The sequence below is a fragment of the Synchiropus splendidus genome, chromosome 19, assembly GCF_027744825.2.
Source record: "Synchiropus splendidus isolate RoL2022-P1 chromosome 19, RoL_Sspl_1.0, whole genome shotgun sequence".
Lineage (NCBI taxonomy): Eukaryota > Metazoa > Chordata > Actinopteri > Syngnathiformes > Callionymidae > Synchiropus > Synchiropus splendidus.
In genome coordinates this window covers 7,625,359-7,650,094 of record NC_071352.1, presented here as the reverse complement: position 1 = coordinate 7,650,094, position 24,736 = coordinate 7,625,359, and the positions used below count along the sequence as shown (strand labels likewise).

The 24,736-nt window shown below is 44.8% G+C and overlaps 1 protein-coding gene across 5 annotated transcripts in view; it reads left to right on the top strand.

The window, feature by feature from the left end:
• Positions 1-24,736, top strand: part of LOC128751672 (BAH and coiled-coil domain-containing protein 1) — a 63,127-nt gene that overhangs the window by 14,477 nt on the left and 23,914 nt on the right. For 4 of the 5 annotated variants that reach the window (XM_053852883.1, XM_053852882.1, XM_053852881.1 and 1 more), the window contains exon 3: positions 19,844-20,026. The exons of the other annotated variant lie outside the window; for it this stretch is intronic. In XM_053852883.1, the coding sequence (XP_053708858.1) occupies positions 19,844-20,026 (183 nt within the window). The remainder of the gene's footprint in view (positions 1-19,843; positions 20,027-24,736) is intronic. 5 annotated transcript variants of the gene reach the window in all.

Below are 24,736 nucleotides of genomic sequence, written 5' to 3'. Positions count from 1 at the left end.
TCCCACTCACAACAAACAGACTAAAGAAATTCAGAATTTTCGTGCGCATGTTGTTTGCATAGCTTGTTTGTAGCTGCATTTGCATGAAGCTCTGGTTTACTGGTTCTGCAGACCAGTGTGTAAATCTTCATCTGTTGTCTTCATCAGTCCCTGAGGCCCGTGTTGTCTTTTTTTTTTTTTTTACAAGAGGGAAAGAATTCAGATATTATTGCAGATTCTCCTGGAGTCGGGAGGTCAGACAGAACTTTCAAAGGATCTATGAAATACATTTTCCCTCTGCATTTATTTTTCTTTCTTTTGATGCAGTCCAGTTGACTTAAGCCCAGTAAAAACAGGCCAGATGTTATTTTATGTTTTCTTTTTTTCACTCGAAGGCTGATTCTTTAACTATTTCCGCTGTTTCTTTTCAATGTCCTTCCCGCTGCTGTGTTGCTGGGGTAGTGAACCTTCAAACACTGCTCTTCCCAGCTGTTTCACCCAACTCATGGTCCAAGTTTTTCATCCAACCAACATATAGTTTTAGCCAATTAGGTGTCAGCTGAAACAAGCAGTACCTGACTGACATTTTCAAAGGCATATCTAAGCCAGACTAAGGGTCTAATTCAGCTTTCTGGGCTGTCATGCAACTGTGGTCACTGTGCAGTTGTGCTCGGCCATATTTGGCCTGTGAGCCATGTGTTTACTAACACATGCGAAAGGCCCATTTTTACTCCCTTTACTTATGATGTTACCGTCACTGATCGCATGCTTCCACCTGTCCTCTGCGTTGGTTCACCAATACATCCACCAGGGGGAGCAGCCCAGAGTTAAACGTTTACGTAAACTAAAGTAAACTCCAAAACAAACATGGCGGAAAATGCACTGATAATGTGCCAGCGTTGTCGGATGCAGTGGTTGGTGAGGCTATCAATACTTAGTTCCAAAAATCATAAATGTTTTGACTTTTATTGACAGCAATGAAAAAAGTTTTTGTTTTTACTGTGATGTTTCTTCAAAGATTTTTCTGTTTGAAAAATATGAAATAAATTGCACAATCAAAAACCGTCGTCCCATACATTTTCATGTTGAGAGTTGTGTTTTCCTCGTGTTGAGATGTTCCTACTTCTTCTTACCACGTGTGATCTCGCGAGATTTCTGGCCAGGAGCCTGAGGTTTTCACTTAAATGCAATGAATAAATGCTTGATAAATATGATACTTTAACACTAACAGGCAGCAGAAATAATGTGAAACTTTAAAGTGCTGATAATATCTGCATCACCCTGCAGTTCAGTGAGCTCACCACTGCTGATGTTATGTAAATCAGAACTTGAACATCGCCTCCTGCGTAAGTCATGGGTCATCTCCAATATGGAACATTTGAAGGGCAGCCGGAGGGAGGCAAGAGGTACTGTTGTGGAGCCATATCTTCTGTGGAGGACTTCTCCAGCTCACCGCTGGAGCATGGACGCTGACAGGCTCTTCATTCTGCCTCTCCACATGTTGTCCACATGTGGCCTCAATGGGCCATATGATTATTGTTTCATTGATGTGACAGCATTTGGCTTCTGCTTTTTGTCAGTTTGTCAGATGTGGGTGTCTGTATGAGGCTGAAGCTGAGAAAATGAAATCAAGGTTGAGCTAGCACCTGAGGACAGTGGAGCTTTCTGCTTGGTGAGAACGAGGAGCCTGGACTTTCCAGATGTCGGCCATATTTACGATACCCAGACTTCTTGTCTGCATTGTCCGCTGCTATACTGTGTTTACCACCATCTTGGTTTCTTCGTTCCAGACGACCGTTCGAGAAGCGATTTGTTCGAAATCTGAATCGATTTTTCCCATTTCAATGAATGGAAAAAGAAACAATGCGTTCCAAGCCTTAAAATAGTCTTTTGTAGGAGTGAATGTAGAGTGTCTGCTGCAGGTGCGCTGTTCCTCTATGTGTGTGGCCGCTGCATGTGGGAGGGGTTGTCGAGTGAGTGACGTCTCTCCAGAAGTGAAGAGGTGCCCGGTGCGTGTCCAGCTCTGAATGTGCGCTTCTGTGCAGTTTGGCTGTGACAAAGTCATAAACCAAGTCACGCTCTGTCCCAGACTCGCCTCATCCCTGTCCCAGCTCCAGCTGACAACAGGACATCAAACCCTGGAGTGAGCGCTCCAGCCTCGGAGGTGTGGAGAGCGAGCACCTGTGACCCTCTACCACGGTCCAGTGCGGAGACAGGAAAGGTTTCACACCTCAATATGAAGGAAAAACAGTCAGTAAATGTAGCTAACAGGACACGTCTGCATACAGAGGCTGCGTTATACACAATAACAAAGCGCCTCGTGGGTCAGATGATCGGTCCGCGCACATGTTTTTCCAGCTTTTTTCAGGGGCGTTCGAGTTCTGGATTTTCGTTTTTTTGTTCGAATTCCATGTTTGAAAATTCTGGGACGTTTCAAAATTCTGGGACGTTTGAAAACCAAGGTACCACTGTATAGGAATCTCTGAACAAAAGCAAACATTCTTCTTATAAATTCTTATATTATATATTTATTCTTATAAAATAGAAATTCTTACAAATATTTTCAAGACATGAAAAGCACTTTAGTTTAAATAAGGTGATATAAAAACGAACATAGCCACCATCGTGATTTATTGTCAAACTGATGCAAAATAAACAATAAATAGTTGTTTAAATGTATGTATGGGTCCATCATTTGATTCAGTAATATACCAAATTCATTCAAATTGAAAAATGTGGCTTCTTGTGGCAAATATTCTTCAACCATTAAACTGTGATCAATTGAGATTAATTAATTGCAAATTCTGCAATTAACTCGATTAATTCTTTTATCGAATCCCACCGCTAATATATATATATATATATATATATATATATATACAGTACATGAAATCAGCCTAGTGAAGCGTGGATGTGATGTCAAACTAGATACATGTTTTAGTTCTTCATGCACTGAAAATACCATTAGTGTGTGTGTGTGTGTGTGTGTGTGTGTGTGTGTGTGTGTGTGTGTGTGTGTGTCAATGTGTGTATCCCCATTTGGCAGATCTTCTTTCAGAAAGTAGAGCAGCTTTGAGGATCAATACCGACGCACACACAGAGCCACACAAGCGCAACACGCACTTCTCCACTGACGGTCTCATCTGTCAGTTGACAGTCTTCCGCAGCTCCGTGGGTTTTCTTTCCAGCCGAGCAGATGGCGAATATTCAGAATGAAAGCAGATCTTAAGTCCGTTTGGACCGTCATCAATCCACCACTCTACACGACCATCCTGTTCAGGGCTCACGTTTCGCTGTACCTCCTCAGCTCTCCAACCGCACCACGGACGCCGCTGTCCCGCTGCAGCGCCTGTACCATATATACGTGCTCTCAAGTGGCACTTTTAAATCTGGCAATTGCCTCCATTCATGTGGACACTTGAGTGTAAAGTGGTGCTGACAGTTGCTCATTACTGATGTTGTGGGCATCACACTGTCAGCGGAGAACTTTTTCTCCCCTCCTCAGAGTGAACGGACAGGAATAATAACTGATGTTTCAACACTTTTTATATCAAATATAAGGCAGTGAAACTGCAAAAAATTTACACACTAGCTAGTTTCCCCCCCCAATAATAAATATTGAAAAATCAAATGAGAATCCGTTGGACATCTTTGTGTGAATATTCATATGTTAACACCCACTGTGATTCATTTTACATGTGGAAAGGCAGCGTGTCCTCAGCGTGAGCGTTATAAAATGATTGTCGGGGTGAATGTGTTTCCTTTCATTACCAGTTCTACCTGCTTTCCCACGCTGAGGTCACAGCCAGGTCATCTACAACTGAGCAGCTCGGCCTGCGTGAGAGCGAACGTGCTTACATGCATATGCGAACCTCAGTCAGTCAGGTGTTGACTATAAATCTGCCCCGAGCTCTTCCGGCTGTGCTGAGGACCCAGCGGGGGCAGCGAGGGTTTCCTCCTTTGTTCATAAGGTTGAAGGGAAACTGAGCAGGAAGGTAAATGGCGGGGAGAAATCAATCTGGGAGGAGGCGTAATAGATGCTAACGCTCATGTTATTACAGAAGGAGCTGATGGAGATGAGGATCTTTTGTCGAGTCATTTAACCTTCCCATCCCCCCCCTTATTAACTGGCTCTTAAACAACATGGCTGCTTGTCGTCTCCCTGAATGAGTCCCAAACAGAGCTGTACCTGAAGTCACCAGCAGGGGGGGGTTGCCATAAGGATTCATTAGTGACTCCTAAACTCTGTGGTCAGAGTAAATAAGCAGAGTTGTAGAAAGTCAACATGACCAGACGGCTCTTTCACCCGATGTTGACATAACTGCTCCCTTATCTGAGAAGTGTGAAGCCCAACCCGACAATAGAAAACTGGGCCAGAACAAATACAGTGAAGTGATGGATACCACACTTCCGACACACTCACTCCCTCAAACACACACACGCGCAAAGCCTGCCCGCTAGCACAGCTAGTGACTGGAGGGAATAGAGAAACAGAGCGAAAGTTTGGGTCAGAATTCCTTAGCATGGAGAAGTTTAGATTATCGCTCTTTATGATTATGATAGCCTGCATTACTGTAGTCTGTTTTTAAGAGTACTCTTTGTGGTTGCTAATACAGTGGTACCTCGGTTCTCGACCACGATCCATTCCAGACGGCCGTTCGAGAAGCGATTTCTTTGAAATCTGAATCGATTTTTCCCATTACAATGAATGGAAAAAGAAATAATGCGTTCCAAGCCTTAAAATAGTCTTTTGTAGGAGTGAATGTAGAGTGTCTGCTGCAGGTGGCTGTTCCTCTATGTGTGTGGCCGCTGCATGTGGGAGGGGTTGCCGAGTGAGTGACGTCTCTCCAGAAGTGAAGAGGTGCCCGGTGCGTGTCCAGCTCTGAATGTGCGCTTCTGTGCAGTTTGGCTGTGACAAAGTCATAAACCAAGTCACGCTCTGTCCCAGACTCGCCTCATCCCTGTCCCAGCTCCAGCCCACAACAGGACATCAAACCCTGGAGTGTGGAGAGCGAGCACCTCCCCTGTGACACTCTACCACGGTCCAGTGCGCAGACAGGAAAGGTTTTACACCTCAATATGAAGAAAAAACAGTCAGTAAATGTAGCTAACGGGACACGTCTGCATACAGAGGCTGCGTTATACACAATAACAAAGCACGTCGTGGGTCAGCTGATCGGTCCGCGCACTTTATGTTTTTACGCCTTTTTTCGGGGGCATTCGAATTCTGGATTTTCGTTCGAAATACAAAGCAAAAAAATCTCAAAATTTTTGTTCAAAGTCCAGGACGTTCAAAAACCGAGGTACCACTGTATTCGGGCTGAAACTAGCTTGATAATCGCCAGCCTTCCTTAGCTCCTTATTTATTAAACTATGCTAATGTAGCATCATGTACTCTGCTGTCTCGTCCATATATTGTTGTGTAGTTTGCGTTACCTCTCAGTGGTTCTACTTTAATGGTCAAACCTACATGTCAGCACCAGTGTCACGCTGGTGATGAATTCTTGTCAAACATTTCCCGAGGTCCTCGTCCCCCTTGTTACCCATTATCGCTCTAATATGGCTCCTTCGCCCTCTCGCCTCCCCTGTCTCTCTCGTATGGCCTGATTTGTGCTGAACTTGGTTCGTGATGGCCGCGTTTTGATAACCTGCTGAACGCTGTTGCTCCTCTGCTAAAATGAGGACGTCCCTCTGTGCTAGCGCTCCTCGCTAAGACTCTGAATTATCGCTTCCATCACACCAATTCCAGCTCAATTTTTTTCCAATACAGAGGTGCTGACACGTTTTATTGCTTACAGAGCTGAGAATATATCATTGTGAAGTTAGAAAAGCAGACACTGGAAGTCATTGGCATGCAGTTCAAAGTCAGTGATGGTTATTCTGGGATGTTTTTATTTTCGCTCGCACAATCGAGAGCCAAGCTCTGCCATTCTGTGGCAGTCCTCTGAACTCAATCTCATATATGTGTTTGAAGAACACTTATAAGCATGCAGAGTCCATGCAGAGGGGACGTGACCGCGGTGTAAAGAAGATTGATGACAGGAAAGAAAGTGGCGAACCAAACAGACGGATAGCGCTGTTGATCAAGATGATGCCCCATGTGGCGTCTTATTGACCTTGAAATTCCTTTTTTTCTACTTCAATCTCAGCTTTCATGACTGCTAGGTACATCCAATAAAAATGCTTCTTATTTTACCCTTCTATGCTCTGTATCTGGCAGATAGGTGTATGGCGCAACACAGTGTCAGTGTCAGTACCCTTGAAACATAAGTCATATTTAAACCGTCTATATCAGAATTTCATGACAACCTTCTTTGTACTTCAGTGGTGAAAAAGGTATTTGATGTTTGAGTACAGCCTCACAACGCTAGCACTGTGTATGGGCGGGTGATCTATGATACGATATAATACGATACATTGCGACACTGTTAATTCTGCTATATATTATAATAAGAACCGCCATTTTAAGGTGGAAAATCTGATATATTTGTCTCAAGATGTCACACCATTTTGACTTACAGTAAAATTTCGCAGTCCAACGGAGGAATTACTCGATCCCTTACGCAAGAAAATGACTGTACAAAAAGCAAACGTTAGCGTGAAACACGTGACACATGTCACAAATGCTGCAGCAAGTTTCTATGTATTAAAAAGAACAATTGCAATATTTCAGCCATAATATCAACACAATATTGCACAATCGGGTATCACGATAGTTGAGCGTATCAGTATTTTCTTGTCGCTAATCTGCTTTCCCATTAACCTATGAATTATGACCATTGTGTTAACAGGTACGATGTTGTTTTACATGTCTAGGGTTACATGTGTAACAATCATGATCCCCATATTTAAGGCTTTTAATGCAGAAACTAAAGAGGCAGAACCATTTGACTGGCGGAATTGTTGATCGTCCTGTGGAAGCTTGGCTTCGCAGTATAATTCTAGTTTTAAAAAACATAAAATGTCTGCATGGCCACATATCTCTTGCTTTGTAAGGCTGTTTCTCAAAAAATACAAATAAAAAAAAAGCTGATTGAGGCACACGTGTTCCATAAAACAGATTCTTCTCTCGACATGAATGAAACGACATTGCGTTCTTTACAAGGTAACTATATTCCCTGTCCTTGGCGATGCAGGTGCCATCTCGTCCTTTGTCTGTAGGTTATCAGAACAAAGAAATGCCTTCTCTCTCAGCCACCACTACAAGAATTAAACATTTCTTCTTTGTGCCCTGTGTGAACCAAAGGCAAATTATATTCAGGGTTGTGGAAAGACCTTGGGCCAGCTGCCGCAGCGGCTCTGTTATCTGCACTGTTCTGTCTCTACGTCTCTGTGCCTCTGACAGGGTAGATCAGACGGAGAGAATCCAGAGCACTGAGCTGCCGTCTGTTTCTCTTACACACATCACTCCAGGACTTTATCATATTACGAGCCCATCCAAGAGAATCCAGAGGACGGACTTTCCAAACAAACCCAGAATGTCCAGATCTGCTCCTCATGACCCAAAAGGCCGGGAGATGACAGAGAAGGAGTGGGAGGACAAGATCATGCTGGATGGAAACTTAAGGAGTCTGATTAATGGGAAGAAGGATGGACCCATAAAACCGTAATTGCACTCCCAGGCCTTTAGAAACCCAGTGGTCAGGGCAAAAATGAATCTGACTTTGGTTCCCTGAAGAAAAAGAGCAAGGAGCAACACATGCTTTATGAGTAAGTGAAGACACCGGCTAGATGATGTATGGCCTGCTCTGGTTTTATGCATCCTCCCACTGTGTTCTTTCTCACCAACTGTAACCCTGGTACGGCAAGATCTGGTGTCAAACTCAAGACCCGGGGGCCAAATATGGCCAGCACAGTCATTCCATGCAGCCTGCTTGAGCTATTAGTGAGAAGCATGCTGATGTCCACAAATGTTAGTCTCAAGCAAAGCTAGCAAGCGTGCAGGTTAAAGAGTATTGGATGAAAGATGTCAGTGGTGTAGGAGGACGGTGTATGTAAGGTCTTTTGAAGCAGACTAGACAAGCCTAGCTCTAGGGAGGCTCTAGGGAGGTTCTCTTGAATTTTGTTCGAATTTTGTGGCTTCATGTGTGTTTTTGAGTGACACCCCCACCTCAGACCGTCCCGCTCTTGTAGGTCCTAGCCCCCACTTCCTACTTGTGCATGGTGAATTTGACTTCAGAGCTCTGTCCAAACCTGGCTTCTTATTCAAAGCATGTTCTTCACATCAACTGAGGGGCGAGAAGGAATTGGTGAGGAGGGTGTGGAGATTGAAAGGAAAAATTAATGTGTCAGTCTCACTCTTAAGGCACCACACATTGACCATCATCGGGGGGTTTTAATTGAATCATATTTCCCCTCCTGCGTTACTCCCTTCGGCATCGGCAACACTTCCTTGACTGTCCAGCATGTAAAAAAAAAAGAGGGTGGTTGGATACTCCTTAAGGTTCTGTCTCTTGGAAGACAATGGCAATAGCTTAGAGCCTGACTCACATCCTCATCCTCCACCATTCTTTCTTGAACGTCACAAAATGTGGCGGTAATGGAAGCATCCGATTCAATTGAAATAGTGGTGTGTCACAATGGAAGGCGGAAAGACATTGGATGCCACCTGACAATTGTCCACATGTGATGCCTCAGGAGTAAGAATGTGTTATTGCAGGAAAAAAAAGTGGATGTTATCTGGTGTTAAGACATGATAATGTGCTGACCTGGTTTGGACGGAATACGTTGTCACATTTGTTCTCACAGTTCCTACAAACAACTCTAACATCCGCCCACATCCACTCACCACTTTTGTAGTGCTTATCTAGGCAGAACTGCTGGTGGAGAGAGAAGGAAGCTTAGACCACCCAGGACCGCAGTCGTCGAAAACACGCTTTGATGTGGCACCGGCATCTGCGAGTCGAACAGGCAGAATCTCTGCTCAAACGCAAATTTACAGCCTCCTGCGCAGCATCATCACTCTCCATCGCCAAAGCGTTGGAAGAGGAGTGGAGAGTGAAAGCAGCCTGCGAGCGGCAGTGCCAGGCTGAAACACTGGAGCTACATGGTCACCCAGGGGGAAGGGACGCCTGCCCAGTCTAGCCACATCTCCATTAACCAATTAGGTACAAAAGTTAGCAGGGTGCTAATTAGAGAGAATAATGCCGGGCCGTAATCTCCCTCTTTCCCCCATCAAGCTTGTCTGAAACCTGGCTAGCTGCTGAAATAAGTCCCACCATTACCGTCCATCCCTACTGCTGGAACATAAACTCAATAGATTTGGACAGATCAGGCATTAGCTGCAAAACAAACCAGGTCCAGAGAAGTCTTTGTGAAGCCTGCAGTGGAACCATGAAAATCCCATTTTGGATCTGGAGGTTCCGCGCTTTATTAGCGAAGGCTTAAAAAAAGGTTTCGCTGGTATCCAATATGGCGATGATTTCCTGTTTGACTCTTAAAATTTGGTCCTGCAGATGGGTTTAATGGATGCCAAATGGGAGGTTTAGTGCCTTGTTATTGGCCTGCTGGAGTCTCCTTTTACCACCGTGGCATTAACTCTTTGGGCAGCAGCGCTCGCTGCGGGAAGAAATTGTTTGTACCTCACTATTAGGTACAAATGCTATCTCTTGTTTTTTCGAGGCGGGAGTTGGCACGCTGACACATAAATGAGCCGATACGATCGTCGAGGGGCCGATATGAGCTGCAGAGCCAAATGCAGCGTGTTTGGGATCCGGTTGACAGCTAGAATGTGCGGGAAATCCCTCCTCGGCTTTTCTTGAAGCCTCCGACAAGTTTAGATCCCGCTTGGTTGAGGAGCTGTGTGGGCACTTTTCTCCTCCAATGTGGGTCAAGGAGAAGTCGATATAAAGTCTTCGATGTCTGTGTACAGTTTGAGGGGTGACGGACTTCCCCACGAAGGAGGCCCTCGAGGATTCCTCCCCTCTTCCTGTGTTCCACTTCCCCCTCCCTGACACTTATCTCCTCCACAATGCTTGGGAAGATATGTGTCATTAACAGGGGAGACCAAAATAATGTTTTAAGGCTTAAGCAGTACTGAAATCATTTTCCATATCAGTGCAACTTCATGGGCCCTGAGGGGGAGTAAATCTGATTTTTCTATTCCCTGTGCCAATGGGAAACATCATGGGAAAGAAAACAGATTGAATTGTTCGAACGATGGCCTGACGCAGCTGTGGGCGGCTTGCTGCGTTTGGGTGTGTTTCTCGCTGAGTAGAGTGCAGATGTTGCGTATGTGTGAATACACAAAGTTAGTGACTTGTTACAAGCTTTGAAGCCTGAATATGTTTCCCCTATTCGTGGTTGCTCTGCTCACTGCTCAGCTGTGAGATACTCAGCGACATTTAGCCTTTTGTGGCTTATGTCGTTGCTAATGGCGACAGCATAAATAAAGGACCATTTTTGTAACTGAATGCTTTGTTGTGTTCTGAACTTCCTCTTCGCAAAATAAAGGAACTACACTACACCATGTAATGAATAGGAAACAGAAGCTAATATCAGCGCTAATGCTACAGCATAAACAGCGTCCTCATTATTGTTATTAATCCCTTACACTTTCCAATAGAAATTTTACAATTACAAATATTTCTGCATTTGTGACACTGTACCACAAATTTTCAATCAGGGAGCTGTGGTGTTTTTTACAGCTTTATTTTGGGGTATTGACATACCTTTAGTAAAACTCATACCTGCTAATGCTACAGCTGGGATGACTGGTCGACTCTGATCGATCAATAATCGATTAGTTGCTAACTGCTGAGGACAACCACATTTTGAGCAATTGAAATACTACGTTTGAAAACAACACTTGACAGTGTTTGCTATTTACAGCACTGCGATATAACAAGTTGCGTGTTTGTCAACCCAGACTAGCAAACTGTCAACATAGTTGTAACTGAAGACACTCGTATTTTTTCTAACCACTATTTAGAACAGTATAAACACACAAGTCTGTGTATTCATCAAATTGTACACATCATACGTCGACATGTTCACTAATCTTCACGATAGTCGGTGACTAGTTGAGTAGTAAAATAGCCCTTTGTATTTATCATAAGCTAGTTGACATTCAGCAGTACTGAGTGCTACACTACTGATTCGCTACATCACACCAAAATAACAATATCAATATCACAAGTAGTTTTCCGAGGCAGAAACCTTCAATAAACCAGGTAACCAAGAGACGCACACTCAACAATTTCAACAGACTTTTCTAACTTGTGTTATTGTTCTGCTTTTGCGAGTTTAGCCTTGAGGGTTTTTCGTCTGTGGATGTTGTTGAGTTGTTGTTATTTGCATTTTAACTGCTCTACCACAGAGTCCTGTACATTTTACTTCCGTAATAAAAGCCCAGTGTGGCACTGAGCCTCACTCTCAAGCAGCGGCGGGTCAGTTTTACGAGCGCACTCAACAAAGTTTAGACAGATGAGAAATCATGTGTCCTTGAAGTGGAACTGCCCTGTATGCAACTCTCAAAGTGCTTCTGGGCCCTCAATCATTCAGCGGCGCGTCAAACGTTAACTTGCTGTTTCTTGCACCTCAGCAGAACCGACGGACAAAAGCGTCGGTCGTGGAGGAGAGTTAATAAGATTAAAAGCTTGTGGAAATAACAAGGTGGTGCTTTGAGAGTAAACAGAGAGCAATGAGAGCCCCGTCCAAGAAAAACCTCAGTCTGGAGTAACATCCACTTCCTGTTACATCACAAACATTTACTCTGGAAGAAATGAAAATCAGAGTTAAGCAATTTGGTAATGAGACATTGCTTGTCTTGTGTGAGCTATTAAATCTGTGTTGTGGGAGTGGGGAATGTGAGTGTGGGTGGGTGTGAGAGGAAGGTAAATGGGCCTTGAGCTCAGTTGTCCCGGCCTGCTCCTGCTGCTGTTTCGAATCTATCCTCCCACCTTCTTCGTCCCAGGCTGGAATGTCTGCCGCTCAATAGAAACAGGCCTGTGACTCAGCCTTTTTCTCATGAATCCAGAAATGGGTGTATGTTTGGCCCGGTGTGGTTTTAATAGGGCTGGACATCCGTTTTGACCTTAAATAGAACCAAACCTTCAGCTCTTCTGGATGGGGTACTGAGACCACATGGCGAAGAAGCTGGTTGTTTTGAGTTCAGCAGCCAGAGACCCAAGTGCGGAAGTGAATATAAAGGATAAATCCACATTATTATTATTACATTTTTAACCCCTAAATAATTAAATAATTGAACTCCAATATCGTCAGTTTAGTCGACCAAAGCGAAACATGCGATGTAAATAAGCGTCTTCTGGTGTTTGCTCCTTTTATTTAGAGCACCCTAACCACCAGTTCTACCTAACACATAAACCATGAACCCATATTCATGTCCCTTCTGCATATGTATTTTTTTAAGGTTTGTTTTAAGGCGCTGTAGTCTGGTAACACGCTGCCACTTTACACACCAGAAATGCATGATGGGAGAAGTAGGTTTAGGCCAATGTGTCGCGTGCTTTACGCTAGCTTCATGTCTTTTCGAGCCACGCCATAAAATGAAGCCCTTAGTTTCAGCTCAAGAGAAAGAGCGACACATCGCAAAAGCCTCCCTGAGAAAGTTCACTCAATTGGTTTCACAGCCTCCAGAGAGCGAAAAAAATTGCTCAACTGACTTAAATCTTCAGTTTTAGTGAGTTCAAATGACTTGTTGTGATGTAATCCATGTAAAAATCTTTACCGTGAGAAGTTTTCTGGACAGCAGGCGTATTGTTTAGTTGTTGATGCTCTGCTCCTTTTAGATGAACCCACGCAGTTTCAAGCCGATCCAGCTTTCATCAGCATTTACTAAAAAAATCTTTTTAAAACTCCAACTATTTTACCTTTATTCCCTACTAAAATCTCTCACCAGCACTTCCTGTCGCATATTGTTCCCATAACAGCACGTCCTGAACGTGCTCCCAGGCAAACCCTCTGCTTTGTGACCAACTCTGTTTCTATCGTGCCCCCAAAACGCCACTTCAGCAGAAATGCCGAATACTATTGTCTGATTTCTCCCACCACCCACACAAGTGTCGTCGCCATAGTGATTATGTTGGAAGCAAAGCCCATTTTTGACAATAACCCTCTCTGCGGCAGTGGTTTTATGAATGACTGAATGAGGCACAATTGAGGTGTAATAGCCCCGAGGGGATCAGATTAGGCACCGGTGCCATGTGTAACCCCGGAGGCGCGCTGAGAGAAACGCAGAATTATATGAGATTTATGCACAATGAAAACAGGGGGATGATTTTTTAACCTTGCCCCGTCTTTATTGGGACACCGTCTTCCCCCGAGATCCATTTGTGCTGACGCGGTTATTCCCCGGCTCCCTGCCAAGCAGCAGCGCCGAGACGTTCAGACAGATATGTTTGGAAATTTTTATCAATCGTATTTACCATTCTGCAGGCGGTGGAGTCGGGCGGGGAGGGGTGTTTTCGTCTGACCTCTCCGAGCCAACTTAGTTTGGATATCATATCTGCAACAAATAATTACCCTGCCATCCATCACAAGTGCCTGACCAAGACGCCACGCGGCAAACACGGGCTGTCAACTTTAGCGAGACAACCAGCATACGCGCGCGCACATATGCTCCGCAACACACTCCCACACACTCTCTAGCACTTTTGCTCTCATCATTTTCTCCCACCCTCATCTAAACTTTAAGCTTCACCCCGTCACCCCGATCTGGATGCTTCCCCTTGCTACATGCGATCCCGCTCAGTGTCCGCTCTTCCTATCAGCTGCACCTTCTGCACTGCATCCACCCCCGCAATGACCACATCCACTAAAGTCAGTCCACAGGCTCGCAGTGTTGGAGAGTGTTGGAGGCGTGTGCTGCCGGCACTTTCCCCCTCCCCTGCACTGGGCTCGTCTCCAGGACCGGACCGCCTGCTCACTCTCTCTCTCTCACTTCAGCATGTTTCTGAACAGACCAGCCTCCTACTGAATTGCAGACGAGCCCCTTTTGCCTCCACCACCCACCCAAGAAAGTCAAAGTCAAAAGAGAGGAGGGGGGGTGGCGGCTCGGTAGAGGGTGTGAGCAACGAAAACCAAACAAAACAATAACTTCTGGTAGAGTTGTTTCTGAAGTGAGAAAGAATTTGGCTACCAGTTGAGTTAATGTTTTCAAGATGAGCCTGACTCTTTGAAGGAAATCCCCCCTCTTTAGTTGCCGTCTGTGTTTTATTGTGAGGAAGTCGGCGCTGGGTTAGTCAGCGGCCCTCCCGGGTAGCGTGTTCAGTCTGACCACGGCCACAGCTGCCCGGTTCAATCCAGTCATCCCGACTTACCGGAGGAAGAGCAAGACATAGTTGTAGTTGAAAAGCAAGCATGAGAACGGAAAGTCTGAATAGCTTCTTCTTAGCTGCCGGAACGTCTGAACAGCATGTGGACCCGTACTGGACAGAGAGAAGAAGCAGATGAGAGAAGTGAAAGTTAGTTGTTCTCAATATGTTTTTGCTTGGTAAGTAAACTTTTAAATGTTGTGACTTTGTCTTTCGATGTAGTTGCTGTATCCTCATAGATTTGTTGAACAAATGGCCCATTAAAAGAGAACAGTTTATGGGGTGAGTATTGAATAAGAGTAGGTCTATTTTATGTTGCTATATAAGTAGCAGGGGGGCATTTTCCAGCTTTGAATGTGGAGTGGAAATCATTTTTACAGATGCTATTTCCATAGTGAGATGATTAGGATGGTGAGGCTGTTGCCAGATTGTGGCTGTTCTTTCAATTGATTTCTCTCAAATACAACAAATAAAAAACTCACTGGTGAATGTTTTTTTTTTTTTTTTTTTTTTTATGACGTTGTTGAACTAATGTTTTATTCGCAGACCTTTCTTTACTGTTACGACACGCCCATGAAGTACTGACTGTGCTGGGAAAACGTTGGGATAAACTTTCCAGCGGCCATTGATACTGTACCCACTCCCCTCTTGGGAATTATCAATTCTTCACCCTCGTAACAATTTTTGTGGGAAGCGGGGCGGTAACCAGCTAGTCTTCATGTGTTCTGCGGCTTTTTTAATAGCATGCAATCTTGGTCACTTCGCGGAATCGAGGACCAGCGACATAAGGGGCTAGCCTCTTGGTGCTAATTCTAGCTAGGGCTGGGTAGCTAGCTTCAGGTACGGACTTGGACATTGCTTGATAAGGAAAACTGGACCTCACTTAGGGATGTCTAAATTCAACCAAATAGAAGTGTTGCCTTGACCATGCAGTACCCAAAGGTGAACTTTTGAGGTACTTTCAAGCCCATACTTGTGTTACCGGCAAGAAAAATGTGGTCTCTTTATCCTTACATACTGGAGAAGTTTTCCTTCAGGTGAATTGGCTGGGGGTCGGTGTCAGAGAGCAGTCTATCAGGGCAGTACATGAAGCTACGACCCAACTGCTGCTGTCGGGTTTATAAACCAGTGAAATACATTGCTGTCTCTTCTCAGATGAGTGACCTGCACAAAGCTCTGACATCTGCAATTTCCCCTCGTCTTTACTTGTCACCCAGCAGTTTTTTTTTCCGGTGTCCTTGCCTGGGTAGCAAATCCGTCCATCCAACCATGTGTACAGATCAGACAGAGGGATACAGTTTTGTTTTTGTCGAAGGGGGACATACACTGGAATCATTGTAGCGTACAAGAGACTAGGCTTTGTGGTAGATGCTTTTCTTCTCACAGAAATGTATTTCTCCGGGAGGATTTTCAAATTTCACAGGAGAACCATGGAGTGGGTGGATTGTCTTTTCGGCTTTTTGTTCCCCAGCTTTCCCCTCCGAACAAAAAGTGTTAGCATCATGTCATATAAATATGTGAGGAGTGACAAGGTTTTTCCACACTGAAGTACTTGTTTTATTCACGTTAGCCCAGGTAGTGAACAACATTGCCATGTTTCTTTTGAGTGGGTCAATAGAGAAGATTTTTTTTGTCTGGAAAGTCTATATGGCCTGAATTATCAGTCAGTAATATCTGTTTTCGTTGGGTCGCAGTTCAAAGTGTGTGACCAAGAACTTGCCAGCACGCACTTGTCGCTTCATAAGAAAGGGGCAGCTGAGTATCAGTCCCTCAGATCAAAAGCAAGTGAGGGTCTCTAATATTCATGGGCTTCCTGACTGCTTTTGCTCGGTGTGACAATCCTGATTCAACCAAAATGTCCCACCTCCTGCCAGGCAGTCCGCGACAAAATCCACTTCTCCTGAATGTTCCGTCTTTACATGAATATATAAATGAAAACTGACTGATCCGTTTGGACCAGTAACCGTTTGAATGATAACTATAAAACAACAACATTGGATGATTTGTTTTATGACGTTGCAGCTTCTTGCTTTTCGATTTTATAGACCGACCGAAGCTACCATCTGTCTGAATGAAGTTTCCCAAAAAAGTGGCTGCATTATAGAGGAGAATAATCAATGTTATGAGCAGCAAACTGCATCTGCCCACTACTGTTGTATTAGCCAGTCTCCTTGCCGGGAGCGTAGCCCTGGTTGCCATGGCAACTAAACCATCCTTCTCCCTCCCCCCCGCCTGCAGCTTGCACCAGGCCATGCATTGCAGCCTGTTTGAGGCCCATAACAACCTTTGCCAGTGTATATTTATTATGTTAAGGTTGGACCGTGACTTTGTTATTGAACTAAGGAGCTACCACGATGCATGTCGAAGGGGGGTTAATTGAGGGTATCTTGCAGGTCAGTGGAGTTGATGTGCCTGGCTCAATAGCCATGCAGGTGCAAGTCCCAACCTGTGGAGAATAAACAAACAGCTTTGAAACAAATGAAGAAAAAACAGACTTTTACAAGGAGCTGGTGTGCTGGCAGCCGGCCGTGGAGCTCCGGCATCCTTTAATAAGCTGCTATATAAACAGTCAGGCACTGATGCCCTCATGTCTTATACATTCACTCCACTTGTTCTGCGCTGCTTTAGTTGGCTCCCGGGTTGAAACTGGCCCAACAGCAAGGCAGCCCGACCCACTTTTATAACGTGTGTTTTTCACCGACACCTCAGATTCATTTAGGCTAAAATGGGTTCAGTGAGGGCGACCTGTTGGGACTCAAATAGTGCTTAAGGTAGATTTTTATTGAATTAAATAAAGACGCAGTTGATGTATTAACATGGCATGTATAGAAATTTCACCCGTAATGATCCCAGTTCAGTGAGTTTGGTATGTCACTACTGCTACTTCAACCACTGTTTTATTGCCTTAAAAACATCACTGGTTCATCTTTTATGTTCTCTCATGCTCTTGTCTTCAATGGCTTCAGCTGAAATGTCAAAAGTCTCATTGCCTGACATCCAGACTTCCCCTTTTCAAGTGCTGCACCTTCCCCTTGTCACAGTGGCAGACGCTCCCTCCTCTCTCCTTGTGTGAAGAGGAGATTCTCTCCTTCTGCCGTCACTCTGGATGTCTCTCTCATACGCTGACTCTCTCTCTCTCTCGCTCTCTCTCTGGGGCAAAGCTGTTAATAATGCAGGAGGATTAGCTGATTTATATGAGCCGGAGGCGCCGAGGAAAGCTGGGGTTCCTGGGGGCGGTGGGCAGAATGAGGGGCACTGGAGTGTGATTGCGATGCCATAGTGAATCTGCGTGAGCGGCGGGGGCTGGTGACCGTTCTGATGAGAGTCTATCCCCCGTCTTGGCGCCTTGGCTCCACCTAGCTGCTCAAATCGTGGGGACAGAAGTGAGCGATAGGTGGCACTAAAGATGGAAAGCATAGAGGAATACTGAAACCATGCAACTGTGGAAATTCCCAGAGTTACCCTTACGACCTTGAATGTGAGTTTCAATATGAATGTGTTCTGTTTTCACTTTAACTGAGCACAGTGCTCATCTGTTTACTTGAAACTGAAGGCAAAAATTATCGCTGCTATAAGCTTTACAGTTCATGCAAACTCTTGGGAACAGGCTTACATTATGGCTATTGTGTACCAGGGCAAGACTAGTGCCACCTGCTACGCTCCCTGACAGTGTTAAGGCCCATTTATGCTCAATATTGCGTATGGATCTGGATCCCGACAGAGCCTTCTGTTTGTGCTCTGCGTTCTTTTTTTCCGCAAAGCTTAAAGATAAAGACCAAACAGTGCAGTACCACTGGAAACCATCGGGGGCAGTGTTGCTATTACTACCCGATACATAGCTCTAATGAGACATGAAGAAGCTGTAATAATATCATAAACTTTTGACTGTGGGCTGCTCCCCCTGGTGGATATATTGGTGAAGAGTAATACCAACGTAAACATCACAGGTAGAACAGGGGTGGCCAACCAGTCAGAGGCTAAGAGACACATTGTTGAACTGTTACCTACAAATATGTAAGGCTGTCAGACACCTGAACAGCTGGTCACATGACTTAGTGGCAGTATAGCGGTTAAAGCTCATCCCTGTGTGTCACATAGTTGCTGGTTCACGCCCGGCGTATGTCTCTTGTACATGTATTTTCAAAATTCATACATTTTACCGTGATCCTCCTGGAAATATCTAGCGGCGTAGATAGAAATGTGTGCGCCATTTATTTGACTTATATATTTGCATATTTATATGTAACTTGGAACTAAAAAAACTAGAAATGAAAGTGTTCTTGGGACACATCCTGATATTGATGCTCAGAGACAGTATAGCAGCAGACTAGCTCTGTCTTAAGCTGAAGAAGGTCTGCACTATATTGTGTGTGTGAACACATTTAAATGACTGTGTGTGCAAATATTCCTGCTTGGCTGCTGTGTTTCCCCAGAAGAGTCGCTCACTCACCGCCTGGCTGATTCCAAGGAATAGTTCTCCCACAGAAAGAGGGACTCACATTCGGACGGAGAACCAAACCTCCTCCGATCACCTCGTTGTGCAAAGCCGATAATGAATTTCCACCACGTCACTCTCCCTGGAGTTTTCAGTTGTGCTCACAGTGTGCCATGTGGGTTGGGGGGAGCGTATGCATGAGAGCCCTCGTCCAGGAAACTTCATCCATATGAATGAGACTTTGCGGCAGTGTGAGTCGCGTAAAGTTGAACGCCCCTCCACCTTGCTCAAGTGTACTGGCAGTGGAATAATGGGAGTGGGATGGAAGCAGCGGTTAATCAGGGTGTTGGTGTCGACCCACTTTGTAATGCATAATACGGAATCAGATCATCAAAGTCCTGAGGATAGAGAGACAAATGAGCTGAATATAGGTGAAAGACCCCAGAAACATTGCTGTTTCTGAGGATGGGGAGTGAGAGGTGGATGAGAAGAATGGGAGACTGGGAGGGAAATTGAGAAAGGGACACTGGGGATCAGAGGGGAAAAGTGTGTGAGAGTGAGAGCCTGAGAAAGTGTGTACTCAGCTGTGAGATGAGACTCGGCTTCGCCCATGGGAAGAGACGAGAGTCTTCTGTCAGCGAGTGGGGGAATCTGAGGCTTCGTCCGCACGGGTTTAATTTTTCACATTATTATTTTTGTCCTCCACTCGCATCTTTCAGGGGCTCTCAGGCCTCTAAAGAGAAGTGACGTCAATGACAGTGACTTATGTTGCTATGTTTTAATATGGCAGCAATGACTGAAACAACTGCAGATGCTCTGTTGTTCTAAGGTTTGAAAGCAAGTTTGAACCCTGCTTTCAGACCTATGCAAAGCCTGACTGGCCACTTTGACTTTTATGGGGGTCTTAGGAAGCTAAAATGACTTCAGTAACAGGCTGGTACTCTACTCTGACAGGTAATCCAGTTGACTCAAGTGCAGGGTTTTGAGCAGTGCTGGTGGGTAGGGTTGCTCAGAGTTTGCCTGTATGGCAAGTGTAAAGCCTCCATCCATCACTAGCGCATCCTCATTTTGATTGTTCTGTGTGTGTTGTTCGAGACACTCTCCGAATTCTAACCTTATTTTCTCTCCTCACCTGTGTCCCTGTGAATGAATGCAGGCAGTGGACTGATGGGCAATTCCTCCGCTTCCTTCATGGGGACCTTTTTGGCCAGTAGTCTGGGTTCCCCCCCTTCCCACCCGTCTCACCCTTCCCGGCCGCCCTCCTCGCCCTCCTCGCCCTCCTTCCGGGGCGGACCCCATTCCAGCGCCTCCCAAATCTGGTTCCCCCATTCGCATGAAGGTATTACAAACCACACATGTACATAAACACACAACCGCGGCCACTTCGCCGCCCCGCCTGCATCATGAGATATTCCGGACTTGGAAACACAGCTCAACACGGTGTATTGTTACTCAGTCATGGTTTATTTTTGGAATATTTGTGAAGCGCAGCTTGTAATCATCGAGCAGAAGGCGCCCATTTTACTCTGCACCAAAATAAGTTAAGGCCGAACTTGTTTGGGATGGAGCCGTGTTCCGATGATCCTGGCTCTGGAACCCGGAGTCAAAAGTTCAGCCATGGAATCTTGTGGTATTGGAGCGTCTGTGGACGCTTCCTACACTGATTCTATCTGGTCTGCAGAGCTTGGTGGCTCCATCACGGCCTCATCACCGCACACATCTGCTTTCAGTCTCCATCACATTTACATAATCACATATTAGAAGTCGCTCGCTTTTGAAGTTGCTTCCATCCTCCGTTCAAGTGCTGAAATCACGCGATGTGATTGGTTCTAGGCCATAGGAGGTAGCCTCTCTGCTGCGCTGTGTAAATCTTTGCGAAAGAAAGGCGCGTGAATATTACGAGCAATAAAGTCAAGCAGGCGTTTTGGTATAAAAATATTTTTATTCTTCTTCAGCGTGGGGTTTTGTAGGTGCAGTAAAACCAAGAGAGCTTCTGAACAAAATGTCACGCTAAGGTCGGCTAGCAGCATCTGGAAGAGCTGATCAACATTTAAATGAGCTGGTTTTATACGGAGGAAGAATGGCTCACGGAGCGTTCAGCTGACACCTATGAAACTGAACTGTGTGTTATCAGTAATATTACTGCGTTGTTTCTACCGAGTCACTGCTGAGACTGGTCATTGGCTGGATGGCTGTCACTCGAAATGACACTTTTGTCTTGTCGCGTTGAGTAAATACATCTGAAAGGTCAGCAGAAAATACAGTTATATTACCATAGGATTATTGTGAAAATCGGAGTGGATGAATTTGTGATTCATTTTTAGGAGAAATGTACAGAAGAGGATTAGGGCCAGTGAAGAGAAAAAAAATGCCAGACTTCTGACTTTCTGACTTTAATCTCAGAATTCTCACTTTAAACACTTTATTCTCCGAATTCTGACTCTAGGTAAAGTCAGAATGACTTTATTCTCAGAATTCTGACTTTTAAAGTGAGAATCCTGAATTTAATCTCAGAATTCTGACTTTAAAGTCAGAAGTCTTCCAAATATATTTGTTTTTCTTCACGGGCCCTAATCCTCTTCCGTAGAGATGAGAATGTAGCATTGCCAAAATGCGCTACAAAAGATTGTTCTGTACCTCACTATCTTGCTTGTCGTCATGGAATTATCGCATTTATGCCACCTTTCTGGACGTTAGCAACAACTTTAAAGCACATGACTGCCATCTATAGGACGGCGAATTAAAACACGGACGTGTTGACGTCGCCGCCGTCCAGGCCAGCTGTCAGTCCACGAGGGAACGCCACTGGCGAGTATTTTTTGTGGTCACTGATCAGCAGCAGTTGCGTGATGTGTGTGTTTCTGACCGTGGCCGCCCATTGTTGAGTGTGTATTAGACCGTTGGATGCTTTCCAAATAGACCTCCCTCCCCCCACTTAGCTGTCTTGCCCACCAGGGTTTGACTCAGTGGGCATCTGCCGCACCATTGGAAGCAACTCCCCGATACATAAAACTGCCGTAATGACTCCTAAAAGCTCCAAGAATCACAGTCAAATCAAATCAAGCCTCTTTCACTTGGCTCTCTTGGCGTCAAGGTGTTTTCTTCTTGCAGCGAAGTAGAATAATATTAATATGAGCGATGATAATAATGCCGGGCCTAATAAAAGTAATAGAGGTGATTATGACGGGGATTATGACTCAGTTGGCAATGGAGGCCATTATCTCTATTGCAGTTTAATTGCATATAACGCACTAAGAGCATGATTGAATCCAGACTGTTCATCCGCCGCATTCAGCTGTTCCCTCCGCCAGATAATTGCGTATTGTCTTTTTCCCTGTTTTGCATAAAAAGCAAGTCATCAAAAAGAGCGGCACAATTACCCGGACTCCCCTCGCAGTGTGTCAGCACCAACCCCGTCAGCAGCCGAGCCAGCGACCTCGCGCACGTGCGCCTCCGATTGTTCGGCGTGCTTTTTAAACAAGGCTTGAGGTTCAAGAACGAACGCTGAAACTTGCCGTCAAACACAAGTGGAGGGTCCTCTTCATACCTGTGGTGTCACCCGGCAACTTCATCTCCATTATTCATCTGACAGAAAGTATTAAAGGACAGAAAACAGTCTCATTAGTCACTCGCTGCGTTGAAACCCTCTCCCTCTTCAGTGGAGAGGGAGAACTGTTAGTGTGTTTTTAATAACTTCTTAATATCTTTCCTTTGTTCCGAAGCCTTCAACTTTGCATGATCATAGGTTGACAACAAAAGCCCCAAATTTAAGCTTGGAATATAGTGATATGTTTATGAATCGTAAAAAAAGGCATCTGGTGTGTGAATGACTGATGGACACCACCCACACTCATTGATAATAACAAGCTAATTATCTAATAATAATCTAATAATAATCATCAGAAATACACGTTTTTCCGCTTCACCAAATCACTTGTTGAAAATTTGGGGATACAAATATTCGTCATATTGTTTTGGTCCATGTTCATGAACACACACATTTGTGTTTTATTCACTCTCATTTAGAAAGCCAGTTTATTACTAATGTTAATTGAATAAATGGCTCATCCAGTGACAGCCATTTACATGTCAATATTTTTATCGACGCATCAATAACAATGAAGGTCGATCCAATGACTGAAGCAGAAATGCTACATTAGTTTTTGGCTGAACTACTCGAAATCTACGTCACTTAGATCCCAAGTTGCCTTGAAAGTCAGTCGCTCATTCTGCTGTTTAAGACACAGTTTTATAACAAGTATTGCTAACATTAAAAATAACTCAACGAAAACATTAAATACTGTTATGAAATGGAACAATGGCGTCTTCCTTAGCTCCTCTGCTAGTCATCTGCCGCTTTTACCATCTAGACAGTGCGTGGAGTTCAATAAAAATATTGTTAATCTGAATATAAGTCGCAAGTTTAGGACCTTCTCTATTTGCGTTACTTTAATTTGATTTATTTTAAATCGTTCCTAAATATGATGGTCGTTTTGGCTTCCATTGTTGTTTACAACAACCCTCACTCTTGTAATGACTGTAGCCAGTTGTCGTTATTAATTCGTACAGTGTGTGATTTTAGCGTAAAACAGTCGACGCCAGCTACGAGCAAATCACTTCTCGAGGATGCCAAAAGACAAAGATGAAAGTGCTCCCGTGTCTCTTTATGCACACACACACACACACACACACCTGTCTAATCCACTTGTGTTTGATACGCCTCTCTGAGCCTATCTTCTCTTGTCCATCTTTCCGTCTGTAAGCGCTTGCGAGCTTTTTCTTTTGTAGGATTTAAGCTGCATGCCACCCCCCATTCTCTCCCTCTCCTCCTCTCTCACGCTCTCTCTCTCTCGCTCTCGTGCCAGCCTGCATCCCTTCCTTTCAATTAGTCAAACCTGAAGAGATCTACCACTCCTGCCCCTCCTCCGCCGAACATTTTTCATCTCTGCTCCTCCTCTCCTCCCTCTCTGTGTCTTGATGCTTCTTTCACTTTTTCTCAATTAGCCAACTTGACAGGGCATCTCCGCCGACTCTTCCTGTTCACGTGGTCTCCCACTACTGCGCTCTCTGGAGCCCTCCATGTATGTCATCAAATATTCTGAATTGGTGAAAAGAGACTGCAATAGATCAATATCTCTGAAACATATTGAATACTGTTACCAGTAACATCCGACTTACGACCGGGATTGGTTCCCACCAACCAGTCGTAAGTCGGATGCCATTCAAAATAGCCGACGCGAGGGTTATAGGTGCTACTGTCGTGGTAGATCACTGTGTGAGAGTGAGATGCTGGGATACTGTGCTGCCGTAACTGTCGTACGCGATGCCTGGCTGCTACATGCTGCGGTGCCAGACATTGAATTAAAAAAATAAGCATCTGTGGACGTGGTCGTAAGTAAGTCGAGCAGATCGTAAATCGGATGTTACTTGTACTATGTTACTATTATGACTTCCAATATCACAGTTATCTTTCTTTAGTGTGTCAAACGTGAGGTCAGCAGACAGTATTAGGCCTGCTAACTCACTATGTTTGGCTCGGGTCACACTACACGCTGATCATTAAAACTCCCATAATGCACTGCTGTGTTATTGAAATACAAACAGAAATTTGGATTTTTGTGCTTTGTTTTCTGTTGACCAGCCCTGAAATCTGCGTGTCCTGTGGGTATTCAAGGTTCAATTTGTGACCACCATACGCCATAGCCCGACTCTTGATCCGAATCCGTCCAGGAAAGTCAGATCCCTGCTGCTGCTGAGTTGGTGTGTGTCTGCACATGAGTGGGTGTGTGCGACAGAGAAAGAGAGCAGCGCTGATGTGCAGTCAGCAGACTGCACAAACACCCTGCTTGCGTCGCCTGCAGCAGGTTTCAGCAGCAAAAGCAGCAGCAGCGGCAGCTTCTCTTGTACGGGGCAGATTATTGGCTGAATGGGCTCCGTCGTGCCCAGCAGTCCCCCTCTTACTGCCCCGGTGGAGGACATGCTGAAACTGAGCGGGCTGGCATTATCGGGCACAGCCAGACCCAGCTGTGAAAAGGGATTACGCCGCCAA